Genomic DNA, 14277 nt, shown 5'->3' on the forward strand with positions numbered 1-14277 from the left:
TATAGAGACTGTAAGACACAGTTTTCCAGGACGTTTCTAGTTTACACCTTATTCATCCCTCAACTTGCCAAGGGTGTCTCATCGTGGGCGCCCACTAGGTGGCAGCAGTGTAACCTGTGGCGAACACTCAGCGCAAACATTTCATTACAAAAGCCAAATCAGAGCAAATAATTAAGTGTGTTTCAAGAACTACCTGCCTTGACCATTCAGAACACGTGACAGAGTAGCAAGGGGAGGAAAGCAGGGACAGGGGCAGGACAGGTAGCTCCTTCCTGGGATGCCACAGAGCGGCAAGGATTCCCTTCCTCATTAAAAGGACTTTGATGGCACATGGAATGAGCACTGTGGTGTCCTTTTCGGTTTTCACCCTCAAGATGAAACCTGCCTGCAGTGAAGTGAGGAACCAACGGCTTTGAAGAGGAGATTTCTTTTCCCCCCTTTATAAATTGCTCTTCAGGTCATGATCGCATGAAGCCTCTACAGGTAGCTCCTTGTGCTTTCTTTAACAAGTTCTTTGAATGACTGTGTCTGAGTCCGAAGCTGAATTGCTCCAACATAAGCATTAAAAAAAAAACAAAACAACAACAACAACAAAAAAAAACAGTAGAAATCTTCTACACACAGCCTCAACAACATACTTGGACTTTCTTGGATGGACCTACGGACTGTGTGTCTGTCACCTTGAGCCAGGTGAATGCAGCTGTTCTCTAGAAGTCCTCTCGGCGGCAGATGTGTGGCACACATCTGCACCCAGGGTGTGTAGCAGAAGCCCACAGAATGGGTCTCAAGATATTCGTGCCTTTTAGTCCTTGCATCTGGTTGTTATTGCTCGTGGCCCTTGTAGGCTCTGAGGCATCTTCTGATTTGAATGAATCTGCAAGTTCCCCTGCTCAGCATGCACCTAAGGCTTGGTTTGCTGCTTCCAGCTCGGTGCCAGATGAAAGGATATCTGTTTTCGAACTGGATTATGATTATGTGCAAATTCCTTATGAGGTCACCCTCTGGATACTCCTAGCATCTCTTGCAAAAATAGGTAAGTCCTCAAACACCTAGTTTTAGAAGTTGTTTCTCACATGAGATCACATATGTGAATATGCCTTATAGATGGTGGACTAAGTGGATTTCAAATGTTAACTGTGATTAAATAAAAATTCTCTTCCCATAGGTCAAGGGTAAGTCACAACTTCTTTATTTATTTTTAACAAAGCTGCTCAATGCTTCAGGATTCTGCTTTAAAATTTAAGAGACGACTGTGAGGTCCTGGGTTCCTTTGGTTTCTTCTCATTTCAGGTGACACTGTTGGGACATTGTCATGTAAAAGTCTCAATATGCTTTACAAAATTAAGACCTTGGAGTGAAGCAGGTTGGAAATTTCGGGAACCACATAATGTTTCTTCTGTGAAATAGTCTTCCTTCATTCTCAACCACAAAATGTGGAATTAATTAATGGCTTCCATTGTTTATTCTTTACAAGTGGTGCATGTTCCTTGAAACTTGACAGAAGCAAGGCACAAGACAATCACAGGCAACTCTTGTGTCCCTCAGAGATAGGATATGGGGCCAAATCAGATGATATCTGTTGGTAAAATATTGGTTTACATCTAAGTCAAATGGAGCCAATGGCCTCCTTTGTGAAATAAAGTGATTTTTAAAAAAATGACAGGATTAAATTCCTACCACGGTATTTGTGTGTGTGTGTGTGTGTGTGTGTGTGTGTATAACAAAAAAAAAAAAAGCAATGGGTACCTTACACTCTTCGACTATTTAATCCTTAATTGCACTCCCCTGTTCCTTAGAACATTAGCTTATTCCAAAGTGGAAAATCAATATGATCATCTCAGTTCCTAAGCATAATATCTCCTTTGTCTCACCTCTAAACTTTGTATTATTTGAGTAGGTAGATTGCCTGATTGAGATAGAATCTCTAGAACATTTTGATGCCCATTTATATGTATATACATTGTCTCTAAGACGGATTTGAAATGTGGGTTTGAGCCACACATGGTCTGCATTGAATTTTGGTGGGTTTTTATCTATTAATCTAACTCCCTCCTTATGGCTTGGGGCACAGGTGTGCTCATTAGGAGCTTCTTTATAACTTTTACTCATTTTGAACTAATAGAGTATAAAGATTGGATGGGAATTATTAGTTTAAAGAGCTCCCTTGCGATTCATTAAGTGATTAAGTGGCACAAAGGGTCTCATGTTATTTTAGAGACCTGTTCCAGTAAAAATGGCTTTCCAAATGGATATCGTCCTCAGTTCAGAGCAAAGAGTCTAACACCTTTATGAAAACCATGTTGACAATGAAAATGTTCAGATGGTCTTGAGTGACAATTGAGTGTTCCCTCTGTAGCTGAAGATTCTTGGCCTTCACTGTCCGTGCCCCACTTTAGCCTCCCTTTATCAGTAATGGTTACCATTGGTCTGGGAATCAGGAGACTAGTTCTGTCCCTGACTAGTTGGTCACTTTGTCCATCAGAAGATCAATCAATGCAGAAAGGGTGCATTTCGTCTTAGTTTCATATTAACCTAAAGCATAGCTTGTCCTTTCAAGGTGTGGCTCAGACTCACTATTGTTAAAATTTAAGAGAACTCAGAGGACACTATTGTCTGTGGAACTGCTGATTTAAATGCACTTATTTTCCTGTTAACGCCATTGAACATAGTTTAGAAAGAGAAAATTGCTTAAGTAGGTTGTCAGCTTGAACATGCTTATTCGAGTATGATTTCATGTTTTCTAGTCTTCAATAATCTATATAATTTCTGTGTTCCATATGGATATGGGGGTGAGAAGAAAAGGCATATTTATTGAATGCATACCATGTGCCAAATACTGGGTTGGAAGTTTTATATAAGATGGTTCACTTACCAAAGGCAAAATAATGGCAATGATAGTAATAATACTGATGATTTGTAAAACTTTAACATGTAAGGATGCATATGACCTTTTTTAGATTATATTATAAAACCTGAATATATGCAATACACGGAAATGACCATGGTTCCTGACCTCAAGGGCCTTTATTTTTCCAAGTCCATTTAATAGGGGTTGGGTTGTGGCACAGAGGTAGAGGCTCACCTAGCATGCATGGCTTTGACCACATAAAAATAAAATAAAGATATTGTGTTGACCTATAACTAAAAGTAAGAATACTAAAAAGAACATTTAATAATGGGGAAAGCTTATGTATTATTTTTATTGACATAAGTGAGATGTGACATTCTATTGAGAGTATCATTTCAACTTTATAACATATATTTGATTTTCACGCGCTCATACACATATTCATGCAGATCAAAACTTGAAGGAAATGCTTAAAATTTGTCCCTGAAAAGACTCCGTTTTTATATTTAACATATTTTATGAGTTATATTTCCATATGTGAAAAAATATTAAATAAGTGGTTTTCCATCTTTGACTCAAACTGGAAAATTACATCCACTTACCTGTGGGTTCATTTAGCCTTCACACCTATGTTATCCAGAGACTATCAAGTAATTTTGCTTCCTTTGCCTCCAAATTGTTGTTCTTACTCCCTCATTTAAGTTTTTGGGGTTCTTTTTAGTTTTTCATGACAGGGTAATGCATTTTGATATAACTATGCGAGCATGGAATATATCTTCTTCTAATTAGGATCCTGTTTTTGTGGATGTACACCATGGTGAGATTCACGGTGGTGTTTTCATGTGTGTACATAGGAAAGTTATGTCAGATTCATTCTACTGTCTTCCCTGTTCCTCTCTCCCTCCCTTCCCTCCATTCTCCTTTGTCTAATCTACTGAACCTCTATTCTTCCCTTCCAACCCCCTTATTGTGAGTTAGCTTCCATATATCAAAGAAAACGCTCCATGTTTGGTTTTGGGGGATTGGCTTACTTCACTTAGCTTGATAGTCTCCAGATCTGTTCTTTTACTGGCAAATACCATAAAGTCATTCTTCTTAATGGCTGAGTAACACCCCATTTTCTTTATCCATTCATCTGTTGAAGGGCACCTAGGTTGGTTCCATATAAATAAATATGAGCTGCTATAAATATCCATGTGGCCAGCTCACTGTAGTATGCTTATTTTAACTCCTTTGGATACATACCAAGGAGTGGGATAGCTGGGGCAAATAGGGTTCCATTCCTAGGTTTTTGAGGACTTTCTATACTGCTTTCCAGAGTGGTTGCACCAATTTGAAGACCCATCAGCAATGTATGAGTGTTCCCCTTTTCTCACCTCCTCACCAACATTTCTTGTTATTTGCGTTGCATTCTTGGTACTTGCTCAAGGGCCTTTTGATTTAAGGAGGAGGACAGGTTAACCTACAACTGACTGGTAGACATTCCAGAAGAAAAACACAAAACGCTCTCCAATTCCTTTTAAAATAATCAATTTATGCATTTGTAAAGCAAGGATATTCCAGAACAAAGATAACAACAAAAACAAAAACAAAAACATCACCTCAGACTTTGTCTTTTATTTTACTACAACTTTTGGAACATCACTGAAGAATCTTCCTTGAACCATTTGTAAGGATGGGATTATAGAATTGGGGATGGATTTCAAAGTGACTAACTGTCGTCCCTTGTGAAAGGCGGGAAGCATTGTAGAATGCGAAATGCCTATAATGTGTCCCTTTAGGAAGCCTTACTTATGGGTAGGTAGCTTCCAACAGGAAGGTGCAGCTTGGCAGGTACATGCTGGATCCATTTTGGGAAACTTGATTCCTGGAAGCAGGGCCAACCTAGAAATCCACAGACCTTAGAGAATCACACTCTGGGCTTTTCCATCTTCTTGTGTTAAGAAAAGTTGAGTTTGATTAAAATAACTATAAAGAAAGGAGAGAGAGAGAGAGAGAGAGAGAGAGAGAGAGAGAGAGAGAGAGAAAGAGAGGCTGATAAAGTTGTAATTGAGAAATAGAGAATCCATGACTCTAAAAGGAAGCCCTAAGCTAGCCTTGAAGATAATGAAATGGAGGTGGGAGTCGGTGTCACATCTATTGATGGGGATTATACTCCATTGTACTAACCTGTCTGCATAGAGGAGGGACCCATATCCTCTTTGGGTGACTAACCCAAAATATCCCTGAGGAGACATTTATTGGCTCCCGATGGCCCCTGGGAGGAATTCTCTCTCTCTTAATTTTGAATTGGAGCCCCTCTATTATTTGGGACAAAATCACCTTCTCTCTTTCTAATATTCTTCACAATTCAAAATTTGCTCCAGTCAGGTGGAAGTCCTCGATGAACGTCAAAAATATCTGACTGAACCAGTCTGCCTCTCTTCTGCATTGGAGTCCTTTCCACCTAAAATGTCTCTCATTCTGCCATCCAATGCCATAAATCCTGGTCCTTTTCCAACAGCCCATTCAATTTTGTCCCATGTAACAACATCCATGATGATGTGAACTCACTCCTTTGTATACCTACAGATTCTTTCAGCAAACAGACCAGCTGTGTAGACAAGACGCTGTGCTAAGCACTTGGAGAGAGATAAATCATTCTGCCTGAGTCTGAGGAAAATACAGGTTAGTAGGGCACAGAAGTCGTGCAAAAAACAAAAAGTAGAAAGGGACCATTGCTATCAGACAGGTAGAGTGCAGATCATTTTTTTTTTTTGATAATTCAGAGAAAGATATATTATTTCTTCAGGAGGAATCTTAGCCTCAAAGTCTGAGCAGGACCCCAATAGACCAAGAAAAGGATAATTCAAGCAGTGATAACAGGATAAGAAGACAGAAAAGGAGACCTACGGAGAGGAAAGGAATTTGGTTGGCTGAAATGGGGAATGTACAAAGGTAGGGTCAGCTGTGTGGAGGCAGACTTGGAGAGGTCCCCATGATGACCCACTGACCTCTGACCTTTTACTATATTTGTTGGTACGTTCAAAATGCAGCTAACTGTACATTTATTCATCTTATTACTTCTTTTTCTTCTTCTTCTTTCTTCTTTGTCCTGAGGATTTAACCCAGGGGCACTTTACCACTGACTTACATCCCCTGTCCTTTTTATTTTGAGACAGTGTCTTGTTCAGTTGCTGAGACTCTCATTAAATTGCTAAGACTGACCTTGAATTTGTGCTCCTCCTGCCTCAGCTCCCAAGTCTTCAGTATTACAGGCATGTGCCATAACGCCCAGCAATACATACCATTACTTCTGTCTTCTAACTTGGGTCTTACTTCTAAAATTTCATCATCAGTGGGAGCTGTGTTGTCGATCATTACATCTTTAGTTTTCTACTTCACAGTACTTAGCACAGAGGGACGCTCAAGCAATATTATTGGTTTATTGTTGCGTCTTCTGAGTTTTAGGTGGGGAATGAGATAGTCTGATACATATGGTGTAAAACACTCATCTGGCTGGAGAGTGTGGAATCTGCTGGGGGACTGAGGTTGAGAATGGAGCTGTATTTGTCACCTTTCTCTGACTATGACAAAATACCTAAGATAATTAACTTATAAAGAGGAAAGGTTTATTTTGCCTCACAGTTTTGGAGGTTCCAGCCCATGAGGAATTGGCTCCTTTGCTTTTAGACTTGTGGCGAGGCAGCACATCGTGGTGAAGGTATGCAGCAGTGCAGACTTGCTCACCTCATTACTGGGAAACAAAAGGGAGAGGAGTAAGGGGCAGGGGTCTCACAATCCCTTTTGAGAGCATTTTCCCACTGACCTGGGCCTCCCCCCCCCACTAGGCCCTACCTCTTAAAGGTTTTATCATCTCACACTATCACCTCCCTGGGGACCAAAACTTTTAACACTCAGGACACTGGGGTACATTCAAGATTAAAAGTACAGCAGGAGGTGAGAAGAAAAATGAATATCTAAGATGAGGAATTAGGATGTCTTCAATAAAGACAGTGGCATAGAAATGGAGAGGAGAAGGTGGACTTTAGAGGGACTGGAGGAATTCAGGGCTGGTGGCATGAAGGGTCCAAGGTGATGAAGAGGGGTTCATGAGAATGTGACCTGATTTCCCTCTCCAGTGTCTGACCAGGAAGCAATGTCACTGGCTAAACAGAGGAGACAAAATAAGCCACTTTTAATTGTTGCCTATTTGTTTAGTGAAGAGGGGAATGAAGTAAGATTGGAAAAGCTGAAAAGAGTCCAGGTGCGTGTGTCTGCTTTTGCATGAGCCGGATGCAGAAACTGCATCTGTAAGTGTACAGTCTAGCCTTCCTGAGCTAGGAATATAGCTCAGTGGTAGAGGGCTGGCCTAGCATGTGCAAGGCCCTGGGTTTGGTTCCCAGCACTGCAAAAACCCCAAGTCACCGCCCTTGCAACACTTCCAGTCCCTGCCACAGATGGGAAACTGAGGCTCAGAGAAGCCAGCCAGCTTGCCCCAGGTCCTATCCGCTTGGCTTTCAAGGAGCACCACTTCATTAGCAATTTCCAAACGTGCTTCTCTGCACTTCCACAGGCTTCCATCTTTACCACCGGCTGCCGGGCCTCATGCCTGAAAGCTGCCTGCTCATCCTCGTGGGGGCCCTGGTGGGCAGCATCATCTTCGGCACCGACCACAAGTCGCCCCCCGTCATGGACTCCAGCATCTACTTCCTCTATCTCCTCCCGCCCATCGTGCTGGAGAGCGGTTACTTCATGCCCACGCGGCCCTTCTTCGAGAACATCGGCTCCATCCTGTGGTGGGCAGGCCTGGGGGCCCTGGTCAACGCCTTGGGCATCGGCCTGTCGCTCTACCTGGTGTGCCAGGTCAGGGCCTTCGGCCTCAGCGACATCAGCCTGCTGGAGAACCTGCTCTTTGGCAGCCTCATCTCCGCGGTGGACCCCGTGGCCGTGCTGGCCGTGTTCGAGGAGGCGCGAGTGAACGAGCAACTCTACATGATCATCTTCGGGGAGGCCCTTCTCAATGATGGCATCAGCGTGGTGAGACGTCGCGAGGGGTCCTAGGGGCGCCAGGGTTCAGTGGGGCTCAGCATAGGAGGCTATCCTCAGGGCGAAAGAGGAGGCCTGAGTCTGGGCTCCTGCCAGGAATGAGCAGACCCGGGTGCACGCAGCATTGCCCCAAAGCCAGTGACCTTCCTTAGGATCTGCACCATGCACCTGACTGCACACTAGCACTGGGTTTTCACACGGGTGAAAAGGGTAGCCTGTATTATATAGAGAGAGTTATTTTTCATTTATCAGATCTCACTTCCATTCCTTCCCTTTGCATGCTTTAAAAAAAATGCTGCATTAGATTAAGTGACATAAAAGACAAGATCGGGAGAGAATTGAGAAGATTTATAAAAATGGGTTGGCTTTGTGTATCACCCATTTACATGATACATGGAAAATGGGAATGAGAGATTTCTTCTTAGGAAGCCTCTAGATTAACATTAGCACTAAGGCTCAGGAGATGTCAGTGGGCTGAGGGGCTGTAATATCCCACTGCAGGTAGCTCTCAATGTTCAGTTTCTTCATAATCGCTGCAACCTTTATCAGGTGCAAGTTTTTTATCAGGTGCAACTTACTTTCAAGTCTCTATACCAGCACATAAGTAAAACTAGAATTAATTTTATCAATAAAGAGTCAAACTGTACAAAACTGGGGAGCACAGCTGGGTGGAGTGCCATGCCCCTGTGGTCCTAGCTTGATGTGACACAGAGGCAGGAGTTTCTGTGAACCCAAGCGTTTGAGACCATCCTGGGCAATTAGCAAGACCTCATCTCAAAAGAACTGCAAAAAAATGAAAAGCAAATAGCTACAACAAAAAATAAAGCTGTGTAGCATAAGACACCAAAGGTTCCACTTGCCCTCTCCTCACTCACTATGCAAAAAGCTACTACTTTTATCCATCTTGTCCTCTCCCTCCCAGCCTTTATCACACGCACACGTGAATGTATGTAGTTGGGGATTCATATTTTAACAAAGACTGGGCAGATTACATTAGATGTATTACTTAGATAGGAGAAGTCTTGAAATTCTTACTATGTCTTTTCAGCTGTTGGGAAGTATGTCACAGATTATGTTTACTATAATTTAATTTCCTCAGTGAATGGTTATTTAGTTTATTTCCAACTTTTTGCTCCTATATGCAATGTGGCAATGAATATTCTTGTTTCTGCATATTTCTCTTTTTGCTTCACTGAGACTATTTATAGGATATTCTCTTAGAAATGAAATTCCCAGGTTGAGCAGTGTATGCATTTAAAATTTTGAAACATGTGGTTGTTTTAATCACCTCCCACTCATCTCATTGGTAAATGAGAGATTCTCACCCGAGGGTTATGGAGATGGCCAAATGCATGACACCCGACACTGGGCAGATGAGATTGATGGTGGTTTATGAGTCACACATGCTCAGAGCCCAGAGCGGGAGGACACCACACACCATTCAGGGCCCCACAGGGCTGCCCTCAACAAGAAGCAACCAGCAGGGGCTGGGGTGGGCAGGCAGGAGGATGGGGTGAGCCTGGTTCTCACAGATGATTGGGTTATTTGTATGGTTTTGCTGACTGCCAGGGAACTGAATCCTGCTAGTTGGAGATGAGCAGGAACTGTGCCTGGTCCCTTTGGTAAAAAGGCTTTTTATCACTGGGGGACATTATCCACAGGGCTGTGTGTGTGTCGGGAGGAGGGGGAGGGCTTGCAGTTGGGCTATTTGAGGGCCTCCTGATTTTGCCAAATATCAAGGTAGCATGTGACATTGAACTTAATTTTATGCCTTACACCGCAGCTGCCAAGAATTTCCAGAAAGTCTTTATCAGCTTGCACTTCATAGGCAGTGTATTGACTGCCGCCTCCTTGATTTTCACAGAACACACTGTTTCTCCATCAGGAGCACAATCATATGATTTGCAGGAGTTCTTGCCAAGAAATAGTCTTCATTAATTACCAAGTCGAGCACTTGACTCAGCTGCCCTGGGGTTTGAGAATCAGACTTGACCCTGAGTTTTTCTCTGGCTTTTACCTCCACAGTCTGAGTTCAGGTTGTCAATTCATGGCCAGCAGCATTTGTCAAAGTTTAATTGCTCTGGCCCAGACACGTCTAAAGAATGAGATTTTCAAAATAAAATGGGGATTTTTGAGTGACTGGAGTATCTGCAGAGGGCACTTCTGTGACCTCTGCCAGACGATGCTGCTGTAGGTTTGGCTCTGGTGAGGCTGCCCACATGTCACTCTGTGGGCAGCCACAGCACAGTGGGTATTAAGTGTGTGCTGGGCGCTGCTGAGTCTCTAAGTGAAACCAGAGAGGCCCTAGGTCCAGATTTAGAAAGCAGCTTGAAGCAACTGGTACTTTCGGCCATCCAATGGTATTTTGAGCTAAGGGCCTTGAACTCACCCTTTCATTGAGCAGTGAGCCTGCCCAAGGCCAGCAATCAGTACTGTGCTCTTTCAGCGGGAAGTCTGAGTCATCCCGAAGGTGGCCAGTGATTGTGGCTTATATGTGACAGCTCTACAGATCTTTATCCCCTAAGGGCTGCCTTCTAGAGTGGGCCAAGCATCAATGAGTCTGATTGGCCAGGTCTTTTATTCCACTATTTCTTCCTCTGGCTGAAATTGCAGGTTCTGATTCTAATTCACCAGAACACACCCTCAATGGTAGGCACAGGGGACAGAGTCAAAACCCACAAGGCTTTAAAATGACGGCCAATACTATATTGTATACTGGAAATGTGCAAAGAGAGCAGATTTCAGGTGACTTGACTATGTGCATAAAAGGAAGGAAGGGAAGGAGAGAGGGAGAGAAGGAGGGAGGAAAGGAAGGAGAAGGAAGGGCAGAAAGAGTGTAGTGATGTGGAGGTGGATACCTTAGTTAGCTAGACTGTAAAGACCATCACATTATACTATGTTCATTAAAACATGTTGTACAGTTTGACTATATGCAACTCTCATGTTAAAAATATAGGATGTTTCAGGACGAGAGATGTAGCTCAGGTGCAGAGTGCTTAACGAGCTTAGTCAGGGCCCTGGCTTCAATCCCCAGTTCTATGATGAATAAATAAATATTCGAAAAATGAAGGATATTTCCAAGATTGCTAAGATAGAAGGATCACCCACATTCTCAGATGAATCTCATGGCCAAAATTCTAGAAGGAAAACAGGTGCGCTACCATACGCAGGCCCTGAGTGGTTCACTTTAGCATTTGTTATTAAGTTTTTAGATCATATTATGAAGCATGAGTAAATACCCTCACTTTAAAGATGAAGAAAATAAGGCAAAGAAAATTGAAGTACGCTGAACAAGGACACGCCAGGAGGTCCAGCTCTGCCAACTGCCCACCTCTCTTCCTTCTTACCTTCTGAATTCTCCACTCTTGGAGCTGGAAGGGGACAGGAGAGAACCCTTGCATTATCAATGTGAAGATTGGGCCCACGTCCAGTTAGGGAAGCCTGTCCACTTCTAAAAAACAGAAGGGGCGGGCTCTGCAATTCCAATGTGTGGCTCTGGACAAGATTCTGATCTTTCTGTGCCTCCTTTTGCAGTAAAATCAAGATGATGATACTCTTTGGCTCGTAGAGTCCTTGGAAATTCATATTCAGCTTTTGGTACAGTGGGTGCCAGTCTTGAGCGGGCCCTCGATGAATGCTGGCAGTTACTCTGATATCACACCACCTCAAGGACACTCTATGGTGACTGGTCACTGTAGCGAGGCAGCTGATTTCAAACATGGCACCACCTCATTGATAGCAGGGCAGATTGTTCTTGTATGTGTATCCCTCCCTGGTTCTTCTGGATCAATACTTGCTGAAGGTGGTACCACAGACTTCTCTCAGTCCACCTCCTGTCTTCCACCTCATCTGAGAGGCCTGGATCTGGTAAGGCTGAGACTGGAGCTCAGGTGGTCTGGCTGGGGAGCATCTCTGCTCTTTCCTTGACGTCTTCTCTCTCCCCTCCTGTTCTCCATTTCCTCTTGTCTTCACTCCTTCCTCTAGAGATGACTCTGTATGATACCTTGCTGCCTCTATATTGCATTCTCTAGGAGCCTTGAGATAGAAGGAATTGAGCTCATCGCCTGTCCGAGGGCTAGTCCTGGAATAGTCACTGCTTTGTGGAGTTTTCTTTCTTCAAGCCCCATGACAACTGAATGAAGCGTGGATTCTCGTCACCATTTTTGTGAAAGGGTATTAGGTAGTCGTCATGGGCATTGTCCCCCAGGACCTGAGTTCTAGGTTCTTATTTAGATACTTGGTTTTCTTGGTTAGGTTGAGGTTTAGAGATATGGTTGCTTAGAGTTAGGGATTGGGGTTGCCAGCTGAGTTCTGGGATCTCCAAGGACTTGAATTTCTATTATCATTTTTTCTTGGGAAGACACAGACTCCCAGAGAAGGTATTTATTTATTAATTGAGTAGAATTTAGCATATGTATCCTAATATCTAAATATGAAGTGAAAATACAGCCTCTTTCTGCTTTGCCAGCCAGCAGTTCCCTTCTGCTGAGGCTGTCAGTAAAAATGTTTTACTTCTTATTTAATTTGCACTTGGCCCTGAATTTATGATGCATACCTGTTGCTAGCATTAGATCTTAAACCGCCCTCTCCTTCATGCTAGAATTCCTTTCCCCTCTCTTTCCTGATCTGTTTATCAGCCTTTCCTAATGGGCTGCCTGGTGGCTCTCTTGATTGGTCTTTCAGCTGTTCCCTCCCAGTATCTGCATCATAGTGCCCAGAATCTAGAACTCAGGGAGCCAATGACTGTCCTACAGAAGGAACAGAACATTGATTGATGGAGGCCGTGATGGGGATGAGGGTGCTGCTGGCCCTGGGGCCAGTCTGCTGCTCTGCCTTGGCTGCCAGGCTCCACAGGCTGCAGCACACCTTGTCTGATGCTTCTTTTGAATTTGCATCTTTCTGGGAGCTTGGAGCACACTGAAAATGTTTCCTCAGACCAATGTCCACCACCAAGCTTCCACATTGTTTCCTGAGCCCACACTCCAGGGGTGGAAGGACACTGGTGCAGTTGTCAGTGAGGAGTCCCTGCATCGTGTCCCTCTTCCCCACAGTCTGATGCAGCTGTCCTTCACCTGTGCTGTCCTGGGCACAGGGAGAATCAAGGTGAACCGTGCATCTGACACATCCATGGGGATGATACAAAGCCTGCCTTCATCAAAGGGCAAATTTTATGGTTTATATTTTCTGTCTCAAATGGGTTCCTAACTCCATTACCCCCCATTCACAAGGCAGTAAAGCGTAACCAAGAGTATGGGCAGGAGCCTGTGTGCCTCTGTTCATGTCCTGCCTCTGCTGCAAGTTGTTTGACTTTAGTAGGAGTCACTTAACCTCTGTGAGTCTCCGTTTTCTTTCTGTGAACTAGAGATAGGATTGTACGAAGATTAAAATGAATCCATACAAATAAGACATTCAAAATAACATGTGGTACAGTGGGGGCACCCTGTGTTTGGTGTTACGTTTGCTGCAGAGTTCTCCATACCCTAAATGATGCTGCCAGGTGTTGTCTGTCTGTCTGGACTTTGCAGGCTAAAACTTCCCTGCAGAGCTGTGTACAAACTTGAACAGAATCCAGAAGGGACAGTAGGCAACTGTTCCTTATTCTTCTTTTATTTCCTTTTATTTTATTCAGATTCGAAAGCATAGGGGTGGAAGGTGAGAGGTGAGCGTAACCTGGCAAGACTCCCCAACTTACAATGTTTGGACTTTTTAACTTTCCCACGGTGTGAAAGCAATCTGCATTCAGTAGAAGCCCTACCTCCAATTCTGATTTGGGTCTTTGCAGGGCTCTCCTTTGCGGTCCAGTCTTTGCTCATGCTGCTGGGCAGTGGCAGGGAGCGGCAGCTCCCAGTCACCCACATCAGGCTGGGGAGCAACAGACACCCTACAGTGCACCGTGTTGTGACACTAGGATGTGTGGCAGGTCATATGTACTAAACGCATTTTTGACTTAGGACGCTGTCACCTTCAGATGACTTGATGGAGATGTAATCCCACTATAAATCAAGGAGCACCTGTAGACAGGTCCTCTGACTAAGAATGTAGGGAGCTCCGTGTGACAGGGGATGGCATGATTTTCAGCAGGAGACTCTATCATTCTATGCTTCAGTTTCATCATGTATAAATTAATTAATCCAACCTCAGAATGCGATTTTGCAGAGGCTATCAAATGAGACCCCCCCAGGTGCCCATTAAAGATAGGTGATGATTCATATGTCAGAGGAGCCACACCAAAATGGCAACCATGATGCCCATCAGACCCAGAACTGAGGGTCGGGTCTGAGCCTCAGACAAATAGGGCCATGCAGCCTTGATGGGTTGGCTCAGGTGCCAAAGGGTGAAAGCCAACCCCCTGTAAAGCCTCAGCAAGTGCTTGGTGTGGTGCAGGGTGTCCCCACGGGGTG

The 14277-nt window shown here is 43.8% G+C and overlaps 1 protein-coding gene across 2 annotated transcripts in view; it reads left to right on the forward strand.

Moving 5' to 3' along the window:
• The first annotated feature begins 221 nt into the window (after positions 1-221).
• Positions 222-14277, forward strand: part of Slc9a4 (solute carrier family 9 member A4) — a 60611-nt gene continuing 46555 nt past the window's right edge. Inside the window, exons 1-3 of one of the 2 annotated variants that reach the window (XM_046420073.2) lie at positions 901-1033; positions 5420-5515; positions 7404-7867. In XM_046420073.2, coding sequence (XP_046276029.1) covers positions 7436-7867 — 432 coding nt within the window. In that variant the 5' untranslated portion in view covers positions 901-1033; positions 5420-5515; positions 7404-7435. Of the gene's footprint in view, positions 1034-5419; positions 5516-7403; positions 7868-14277 lie in introns of both variants that reach the window. The other variant, XM_046420072.2, reaches the window with a different exon arrangement.

Source organism: Marmota monax, unplaced genomic scaffold, assembly GCF_021218885.2.
Source record: "Marmota monax isolate L192 unplaced genomic scaffold, Marmota_monax_Labrador192_F-V1.1 WCK01_AAM20220418_F8-fsc00178, whole genome shotgun sequence".
NCBI lineage: Eukaryota > Metazoa > Chordata > Mammalia > Rodentia > Sciuridae > Marmota > Marmota monax.